Source organism: Lactuca virosa, chromosome 6 (genome assembly GCF_052849685.1).
Source record: "Lactuca virosa cultivar CGN04683 chromosome 6, Lactuca_virosa_CGN04683_v6, whole genome shotgun sequence".
NCBI lineage: Eukaryota > Viridiplantae > Streptophyta > Magnoliopsida > Asterales > Asteraceae > Lactuca > Lactuca virosa.
The window spans coordinates 31,457,524-31,467,755 of NC_136431.1; the positions used below are offsets into that span (position 1 = coordinate 31,457,524).

Below are 10,232 nucleotides of genomic sequence, written 5' to 3' on the forward strand. Positions count from 1 at the left end.
TATTAATATATAATACTTCTATAAAATTAAAAAGAATGTATGCAAAAATGGTCCTTATAGTATAGTAAAAGACAAAACTGCGAAAATGGTCCCTGGGGTTAAAATTGTCATTTTAAGGAAGTTAACGGATGAGGGACTAAAACCACAACAAAACTTATTGAAAAGGACCAAATCTGCAATATTTCAAACGTTTGGACCGTAGCCACATAAAATGAGAAACCACAGGGACTATTTTTGCAGTTTATAAATATGAATAAAAAATAGATAATAAATATATTTTTAATTATAAAATAAAAATTCAGGGTACCTTATATGTTTGACTTTTACATTTTACTTCATTTTTGTAAAATTTCCACCGCCCTCCTATTTGTAAATTCCATTTCCTGCTTGTATTCGTTTATTATCCCCCATCACGACCAAACCCTAGATGCTTTCCTTGAGAGGTAAAATCTTCTATATACCTTTACCCTCATTCCTGTTCATATATATTATGAACACGATGTGTAATTTGTCTATATTTATATCTCTTGCAGTTTAATATACAAATAAACGAGGAACTAGTTGTTTGGGGAGGGAGATGAGTGGCAGCAAGTCAGTGGCGGTAAGTGGTGGTGGCGGAGACTGGTACAGGGCACCATTCACGGCAGTTCAGTGGCAGGAGCTGGAGCATCAAGCTTTAATATATAAGTACTTGGTGGCGGGGGTGCCTGTCCCTTCTGACCTTGTTTTGCCGATTAGACGGAGCTTGGAGGCTCTATCTGCTAAGTTGCTCCATCATCCTGCCTGTAAGTTTGAATAACGTTTTCTGGAATGTATTGTTGATGCACAGATACAGAGATATGTTTCTGATTTGATTCAAATATTTGCAGTGGGATATACGAATTTAAGTTTGTACTACGGGAAAAAGTTTGATCCTGAGCCAGGGAGGTGCCGGAGGACAGATGGTAAAAAGTGGAGGTGCTCGAAAGAGGCTTTTCACGAATCAAAATACTGTGAGCGCCACATGAACCGTGGTCGTAATCGTTCAAGAAAGCCTGTGGAATCTCAATCAACTGCCAAAGGGGGGAGCTACCAGAATGTTATTAGCACTGCAACTGTATCTGCAACTGCAAAATCGTTGTATCCCATCACTACTAATTCGGGGACAGGGAGTTATAATTTTGGAAACAATGGATCAAAGTTGCAGCTGGATACTCATCCGTATGGGACCAACACCAAAGATCGTAGGTACTTAATTTTCTTTTCATTTTGAGACCATTTTTGTTAATGCATTTATCATTAAGAAAATGTTGTTTATGAACATACTTGTATATGGTTAGGTCAAGTGGTCAACCATGTCAGAACCACAAAAGGTCTGCCATAAATATATTGACCTGTGTAGTGTACTATTAATATTATAACCAAAAAAAAAAAAAAAATCTCCCACTGAGGTTAGATATTATTTATATGTAGTCCCAACTCCCAAACTTGAACCATTTGTGCTTAGGTAGTGTTTGGTATGGAGAGATCAGAACTGGAATGGAATTATAAATCATGTTTGTGTACCAAGTAGGAATGGAATGAATGTGATTCCTTCTCCTAGGCTGATGTTCATTCCATGAGGAATGAGTGTTTTTTTTTCTCATGCCTTAAAGGAATGGAATGACCCCAATATAAATTTTGTTTTATTTATATAAATCTTTAATAGCACCGATGTTGTTTTTTTTTTAAGTAAAACTTTTGTTTAATTGATTTTTATTATTTTCACTATAAATTTTGTTTTATTTATATAAATCTTTAATAGCACCAATGTTTTTTTTAAGTAAAACTTTAGTTTAATTGATTTTTTTTAAAGTAAAACTTTAGTTTAATTGGTTTTTATTATTTTTATTTTAGATGTTATGGTAGTTTTATTCAATAAAGTTTTTTATATTTCAGTAAACAAACTTTTAGAAGATGATGAATGAAAATCTCATAGATTATTTGTGAAATATATACAAAATATATTTGAAACGAACATCAAATATATTTATATGTAACTTCTGTTAGTGCAGACTGCAGAGCCAGAGGTATATCTTAATTTGATTATATAAAACAATAGTTTTGTTTTTGTTAGGTGTGTAGTAGTTATGCATAAGAAATAGAAAAAAAATATATAGTTGAATAATGAAATGTAATTGAATGACCCATTCCATTATTCCATCATACCAAATAAGAGAGCATTGGATTTCTAGACATTGATTGTGGTTGTTGACGTTTTCATTAAAATTAAATGAGAGAAATTTGGTGTGTGTTAATTCCTTTCCTATTTGTTTTGAAAATGGAACATGCAGGTATGCTCAAGAACAAACAGTAACAGTGAATGTTGATAATCAAAATTACACATCGAATTTGTGTGGTGATAGCAATGGCAATGGCAATGATTTAGACAATTCTTGGTCTTCCCAAGTTGTCACAAATTCCTCCTCCTTGTTGTCAGAGCCACAAAACGATTCATACTCCAATACTTTTGAGCCCATGATTGATGATGATGCTAATAATTCCATTTCCATGTCATCATCAAAACAACATTTTTGCTTTTTTGGTGACCAAGTAAACCATGATGAGCAAGATAATGCAATGCTTCCAATTCCATGGTCCAATCTCAATGCTTGATGCAACAAATGCTTCTCCTAATAACAGCGAACGCGCTTTCATACAACTGTTTTTGATGGTGAGGACGAGGGCATTCACGTCTTTTCAACATTATTTCACATTTTTTTGGGTTGGACTAAAATTTGCAATTTATGTATGTCCGGTTGACTTGACATTATCCTAATCTCATTCTACTATATGCCAAACACAGTACAAACCCATGCAACAAATGGGAAGTTATGTTTGATTGATGGATTCTTTTATTATATATTTATATTTATATGTGCAGATGCCAGCTGTGCCAAAGATGCTATCTATGACTGGTGTTGTATAATCTACACATGTATCAGTTTCAGGTTCTCGCCTATTTGCAGTGTCACTTTTTTATCGATGATGATGATATATGTATTACAAAATTCACATGTATAATAAGATTTTGATTTACTTCATATCTACTCTACTCCTCTACTTTATTACAAAAGTAGAAACCAGTTTATAAAAAGGTCGAGTAAAATTGAAGTCAGTTGCATAGGGTGCTTAAGCTTAATTCATGGCCAAGCAATAAGCTTATATTCTGTAACGCTCCTTAAATTGTTGAATACGCACTACAATACATTTAAATAAATTGAAAAGTATAAGGGTGAGACTTGTACAAGTCAAAAGTTTCTTCATGTTTACATAAATTAAAAGCCCCCAAAATCTGTGCCTAATTTCACTCCTACCACCTACACTACACATGCCCCATGGGTGGTCTGATTTCAGGCAAGCAACCACTCACAATGGTAATGGTTGACTTTTATTTTCTTTTTAAAAAATTTAATAAAATTAAGTTTTACTTGAAAATGATTATAAGAGACCTCGATAAATTTATATCGTCTGTTTATCAACCTTATATCGGTTTCCTTGTGAAAATTTGTTACTAATGAGCTTCCTTTTATGTATAGTATAATATAATACTATAATATAGAAAAAATGGTATACAATTTACACATGATAATGAGTGAAAGAAGATTGTGTGAGTCACAAGAATTCACATTCAAATTCCCAAAAGAAACGTGAGAAAAGCACTTGGAAAAGCACAAAAAGCACTTGCTTAAGTGCGTGTATACCTTCCCACCCATCCCTATACTATCTATATTCCACGCACACCATGTTCACAACTACAAAAACCAGACCAAACATCATCAAAAGGACAATACCTCCATCTCCATCACCACCACCGCAAACCACCACCATCTCCACCATGGCCACCAAAACCAAGAAGCCTGTTTGCTCTATCCAATCCAGCCTAGCCACCACCCTTTTCTGTGTTCTCCTCTTCACAATCCCAGCCCTCCTCCTCCTCCACACCCCTCCTGCCTCCATCTGCAACACCGCCTCCACCACCTCAACCTCTTTCTCCGGTGACCTCCGCTCAGCCGAATTCTCCTGGAACCACCTTACTTTCTCCTCCCACATCCCTCCACCTGTCCCCCTCAAAATAGCCGTCTTCACTAGAAAATGGCCGGTTGGAACAACCCCGGGAGGAATGGAGCGACACGCGTACACATTATACACCGCTTTAGCAACCCGCAACCATGAGATCCATATCTTCACTTCCCCACCAAACGAAGACGTTAGTTTAATCAACACCAAGAGAAAAGACGATAATGCCCTCATCATCCATTTCCACGAGGGCAACGAACCGGGACAATGGCGGTACAACAAGGCAATGGAACAGTACGAGGAGGAAAACAAGGTGCGCCCGTTTGACGTGGTCCACACGGAAAGTGTCGCGTTACCTCATTACAAAGCTCGTGATATCCCGAATCTTGCAGTGTCATGGCACGGGATCGCTTTAGAAAGCGTCTCATCAAGCATCTACCAAGATCTTATACGAAATCCCAAAGAGCCCATGTCCCCGTCTTTTAACGAAAGCTTACAAGTCATGATCCCGAAAGTCCTAAACGAAATCCGATTCTTTAGAAATTACCGACACCACATTGCTATTAGCGACAGTTGTGGCGAAATGTTGCGAGATGTATACCAAATCCCGAGCAAACGAGTACATGTGATTGTGAATGGAGTTAACCAGGACGATTTCCGGGAAGATCCAGAATTGGGGAAGAAATTTAGATCCAAAATTGGGGTACCCAAGAATGCTAGTTTACTCCTTGGGGTGGCTGGGAGACTAGTGAAAGACAAAGGGCACCCTTTGTTGTACGCAGCCTTTGCGAAACTGATGAAAAAGTACACAAATGTGTACTTGGTTGTTGCTGGGGCTGGACCCTGGCAACAAAGGTACATGGAGCTAGGACCACAGGTCAAAGTGTTGGGTTCAATGAGCCCAACAGAGCTTCGAGGGTTCTATAATGGGATTGATATCTTTGTGAACCCGACACTTAGGCCACAAGGGCTTGATCTAACACTTATGGAAGCTATGATGGCTGGGAAACCGGTGATGGCATCACGGTTTCCGAGCATCAAAGGGACGATTCTTGTTGATGATGAATTTGGGTTTATGTTTTCACCGAATGTGGAGTCTTTGGTGGAGGCGTTGGAGGTGGTGGTGGCGGAAGGTCCGGGGAGGCTTGTTCAGAGAGGGAAGGCTTGCCAGAGATATGCAACCTCCATGTTTACAGCTAGAAAAATGGCGTTAGCATATGAGAGGTTATTTCTTTGTATAAAGAATGAAACGTTTTGTATTTACCCTTAGGTTATACTCCATCTCCATTCGGTTCTTGATGATTGCGTAGGTGGTTATATTGAAACAGGGAACATACTTTGATACTCATACACTAATATTTCTACAGAGAGTTGGACTTACAGCCTCAGGGTTATAGATATCGGTTGCTAGATTTGTTATCATCAATTGATTTTTTTTTTGAATTCCCGATATTTTTCGAGTGATTGTATAAATAATTGCATAATTAAATGGATGTTTGGTTTCTAGAAAGCAATATGTCAAGGAAATTACATCAAATCAACAATCATCAAGTATCTAAATCCAATCACAATCCAATTTGTAATCTGAATCCAATCAACTTTAACACTTTAATTAGAATGCAATTTATAACTTGAAACTGAAAAAAACAACTTTAACAGAAAAATACTCTTCAGATGGTTTTTTACAATTCATTACCGAAAAAACAACTTCAACCAACCGGTTGAGGGACACCTTACCAACAACTCGACATGTACCTTTTTGCTAAGTGATTGGAATGAAATTCAATTCCAAATCCCTTGAACGAAACACCCTGTTAGTTTAGATGTTTTGAAGAAAGCTTGAACCACATATGAACAAACAGTGAGGTATATACTATAAACACAAAATTTATACAACATGGTATGAACATTCTTCGTTTATGAACCTAAGGGGAATGCAACCATTGAAGCATCTTCCCTTGAAAGTTCACCAGGGTATGGACAAAGTACGGGGTTCTCTTTGTATCGGTGATACAAAAAGAAGTAAAAACTGAACAAATGTAAGTGGATCATGATACTAGAGAAACCCGGTTACGTCCAGCATAAGCATGTCGAGTTCTTAGAAACAACAACACACTTAAAACCAAACCCAAAACCGAAACACAACCCCACAAAACAAACGTACCAAAATAGCAGTCTCTTCCCATACAAACGGATGCTGTTGTAAGAAGAGCATTTCCATCATAAACAAAGGCGGAAACAAGACCATAAAAGAGTGAACCAATTGGGATGTTTGTGATGAGAATGTTGTGGTTAACACCAACACTTTTAGGTCCAAAAAGCTCCGATGTAATCGACACGGCTGATGAGAAAATGAAACCCGAACTTAAACCAATGAGACAAGTTCCAATTTGAAGCGCTATCTTGGCATCTGTCAACGAGAGCATGAGAAATGCTAATGGTGTTGGCACCAGTGCTATGGCTAGCCATCCGGTCCTTGCCACATACAACTTCCTATATACACATGTATATATATTTTTTCAATGATCGGGAGGGCATTTATGTCTTTTACACAAATGGGAGACCGAGAGAAAGTCCGTATTCCGTTCCACCTTTCTGTACGGGATAAAAATTGCAATTTTTGTCCTGGTGCCAGTGTCAGTGTCAGTCTTAGGATGTGTTTGGCATGCAACAACTAGTTGATAAGCTAGCTTAATTTTTGAGGTTTTTTAAGTTGTCATGTTTGTCAACCCAAAAAGTAGTTTAAAAACTATAGTTTTTTAAAAAGCTAGTTTTTCAAGAGTTTTTTTAACTTTTTTCCAAATATACTTTTAATTAATTATAAAATCATATTTTTCTAAATGCATTTTTATGTCATTTTATATATCTTCTAGATAGCTTACCAAAAATAATTTTTTATTAGCTATGCCAAACATCTTGAAAAGATGCCAGATTTATTTACTTACGCTTTCAAGAAATCTGGAACTGCTGAAAGTAAGCGGCCGAAGAAAGAGAAAGAGGAATAGAGTGTGATGAGCGTGGAAGTAGTCGAAGCTAAACCAAGAGATTGAGCTATCTGGCCTAGATTGTTACTGTACACTAGCCCAATTGTTCCACCACAAAAGTATGCAAAGTAATACAACCAAAAATCAATCCTAAATAGGAGCCTCTTCGTATCATGCTCTTCCTCAAGAAACGCCAATCTGTCACTCATTATTACCATCTCCCAACACCCATTACCATCTCCATCACCACCATCATCATTATCATCATCATCATGGCTACCATTGATGAGCTTTTTACGGAGCCCGAGATCATCATCATCATCATCAAGCATGAAGCTTGTTCGTTTGACAACTCTCGGGGTTACATTTTGTGTAAACCAACTTCGAGCATAAACCATTCCCGGTACTCCTAAGGGGAGGACAAGGAGGCAGATGGCACCAGCAAAGAAGAGTTTTGCAGGATTTGGAGGGATGGCAACGAGATAGATACCTGTGATGACAGCAAAGATGAACAAGATGATGAATATGATTCGATCATGGCGGAGTGTTTCAGTTGAAATTAGGTTTGAATTTGGTGGTGGTTGCCTGAGAATTGGGATGAGGGCGGCAAAAGAGGTGAAGAGGGGAATGAAGGCGTTGAGAAGAAGGTAGAGGGAGTAGGAGGTTGGGTCTATGGCTTTGGCTGCGAGGTTGTATAAGGCTGCACTTACGCCATTGAAGCTTACAGTGAGAGAGATGGCTAGAGGTCGATTTGTGGGGAAGTTTTGGGTGCATAGGACAAAGCAAAATGTATTGAACCAAGTGATGCTACATCCTGCCAATAAGCACAGTAGAAATACCTGCATTCAATGGTAAATGAAGTCCCTTAGAACTGAATTTACCAAGGCGATAATCAACATTGTGATCAGCCGATGAGAAAAAAAAAAAGATCGTAACAAATTGATTGAACATCATTTCTAATGGTCGAGTTAAACTTATAAGCTGTAGGTTATCATCAATAAGTTTCAATTTAATTTTTTGAAAAACAATGACAACTGTTCAATTTCAGGCATTTATTGGGGTCAATGGCATGACCGTAGAACGACTTGATAACACCTGACGTCGCTTTCAAGACGAGACTCCATGCAATTGACCATTAGGGTTAAGTTGTAAAATTATAAAATATTGGGGAAGAATTAGGATTGTAGGTTTAATTGACATGGATTCGTGCATGGATGCATGATGATGAATTAATTGGGGGAATTGTAACTCACCGGAAAATAAGGGAGAGTAATTATACGACGAATGAGGAGCCACTGAACCCCGTAACCGAATAACCCCATGAAAGCCGCGATGAACATCACCATCCATATCGGCAAATAAATGAGCGCCAGTCCCGACGACCACCCAAACGCTTTCCCTAAGTCGGAGGCGGTGGCCAGGTAGTTCAATTCCATCTGCGAAATATCCAGAACCTTCTTAAGCTCCGACGAGTAAGCCGAGAAGTCGAAATTGGTACCGGTGAAGGCCTGGATCCATATGGTCGCCATCAGAATCATCCATTTACGGGATTGCCCCGCCATCACGATTCACGCCACCGATAACAAAACTCTGAATGAAATAAAACGTCGGAGAATGAGAGTGATGGGGGCAAGGGTACCCACCCTCGTGTCGTGGAAATGAATTCTGGGAATGTTGGAATGGTGGTTGATTTGAAGAATTTGCGTTGCTTCGAATCTCTACGTGGCCTCATTTATAGACAATAATATACGCTTTTCATTCTCTTCATACCGATAACGACATGAATAGACTACAGATTAGAAAAAGGCTAATCTTCGTAATAAAGTAATGATAAAAATATTTTAAAAATATTATTAAATTAAAAAAACGATTATTGTTTTTAGAATATTTTTGCGCACTATTCTTTAATTTCTAACTGTTTATTTTCTACAAATCATGGTTCTACATAACGTAAGACGTGACTTGGCGGCAATGTCAAGCCTTAAGCTTTTCCGAGCCTTGGCGAGCCACGTCGTTTGTAAGGCGTGACTTAAGGTGACAATTTTGTATATAATTAATATTTTTATATGTATTTTCAACTATTATTCTATTTTATACACATATATTAGTTAAGACGGCATTTTGACAAAGCTTGGCGGTAGACACAAGCCTTGGAGTCATGACGAGCTTTTTAGAACCTTACTAAAAATACATAAAATTTATTAATTTTTAAATCTTAATAATTACATATCAATATCATCATATTCTTGCAAGTGATATCTAGCCTAGTTGGGTTGATGCACCAGATTTTATTGAAGCATGTGGTTGGAAATTCGATTCCCTTAAACTACCTCTAATGATGTCACATGTGCCAAATTTTTTCCTGAAAGTCTCTATGGAAGCTCTGTTTGCCCTATAAAGGAGCTCGAACATGGAGTGCTCGCTGAAATATTACGAGTAAGCTCCATTTAATTCGTTTTCCGTTTCCAAAAAAATAATACCATCCTATTCTTAAAATAAAATAGTATGTTATAATATTCAGAGTTTAATAAAAATTATGATCACAAAAATGTAAATAAAAAAAGAAGTCGGATTTTTGGTGCGATTTTCGAGGATTTTAGACAACTTAATTTAACTAAACGACTTTCAGTAGCTCCGTAAGTATTATAAGATGTGACAATGATTTGAACCAAATCTGAACCAGATCAAAACAATCAGCTATTGATGGACACGTTGTGAATGTTTAACAAAATATTTCTTTGTTTGAAAGTATATTGATATTAATATCTAATTGTAGAACCCTAATCTCCATTTTTGATCCTTGAGATCCATTTTTGGGTGATTTCTAGCCAAGAAGAAGAAGAGATAGAGTTTTGGTGCATCATCTTAGCTTGTAAGACTCACCATCATCTTCTCTTACACAAATGTGGACCTTTGTGAGTATTCAAGCTCCATGCTTTATGATCCCATGTGCATAGATCTAGGTTTTTATGTGCTTTTCTTCATGTTTAGGCTAGATGGAGTGTTGGGTTCCATAAAGTTGCCAACTTTATGGATCCCCAGAGTCCCTTTGTAGATAAAAGTGTTGGATCTGAAGTTTGATAGAGTTTTGAACTCTTGCATGAGATATTGACCCTATTTTCTTACATCATTTTGTCCTAGCTTGTGTTTGGGACATGCATTGGACATGCATGTCCAAAAAGCTACGCTTTTTATGGTATTTTGTGATAG

The 10,232-nt window shown here is 37.4% G+C and overlaps 3 protein-coding genes across 6 annotated transcripts; 2 read left to right on the forward strand and 1 right to left on the reverse strand.

Moving 5' to 3' along the window:
• Positions 1-358: 358 nt before the first annotated feature.
• Positions 359-3,062, forward strand: LOC145118900 (growth-regulating factor 3-like). Of its 3 annotated transcripts, XR_013713539.1 has the most exons (5): positions 359-443; positions 534-785; positions 870-1,227; positions 2,313-2,692; positions 2,903-3,062. XR_013713539.1 is itself a non-coding variant. In XM_079054554.1 (4 exons), the coding sequence occupies exons 2-4, from the start codon at positions 578-580 to the stop codon at positions 2,632-2,634; spliced, it is 888 nt and encodes a 295-aa protein (XP_078910680.1). In that variant the 5' UTR covers positions 359-443; positions 534-577; the 3' UTR covers positions 2,635-2,901. The 3 variants fall into 3 exon arrangements, 2 of the variants coding, with proteins under 2 accessions (XP_078910680.1, XP_078910681.1); XM_079054554.1 differs by lacking the exon at positions 2,903-3,062 and having other exon boundaries at positions 2,313-2,901; XM_079054555.1 differs by lacking the exon at positions 2,903-3,062 and having other exon boundaries at positions 870-1,223; positions 2,313-2,475.
• Positions 3,063-3,627: 565 nt separating this feature from the next.
• On the forward strand, positions 3,628-5,572 carry LOC145119496 (UDP-Glycosyltransferase superfamily protein). The gene has a single exon (XM_079055162.1). The coding sequence runs from the start codon at positions 3,764-3,766 to the stop codon at positions 5,306-5,308; it is 1,545 nt and encodes a 514-aa protein (XP_078911288.1). The 5' UTR covers positions 3,628-3,763; the 3' UTR covers positions 5,309-5,572.
• A 97-nt stretch (positions 5,573-5,669) lies between these two features.
• Positions 5,670-8,740, reverse strand: LOC145119495 (protein NUCLEAR FUSION DEFECTIVE 4-like). 2 transcript variants are annotated; one of them, XM_079055160.1, is made up of 3 exons: positions 8,276-8,740; positions 6,984-7,861; positions 5,670-6,531 (listed from the first exon to the last, which is right to left on the reverse strand). In XM_079055160.1, the coding sequence occupies exons 1-3, from the start codon at positions 8,582-8,584 to the stop codon at positions 6,087-6,089; spliced, it is 1,632 nt and encodes a 543-aa protein (XP_078911286.1). In that variant the 5' UTR covers positions 8,585-8,740; the 3' UTR covers positions 5,670-6,086. The 2 variants fall into 2 exon arrangements, with proteins under 2 accessions (XP_078911286.1, XP_078911287.1); XM_079055161.1 differs by having other exon boundaries at positions 6,984-7,893; positions 8,276-8,397.
• Positions 8,741-10,232: the final 1,492 nt, after the last annotated feature.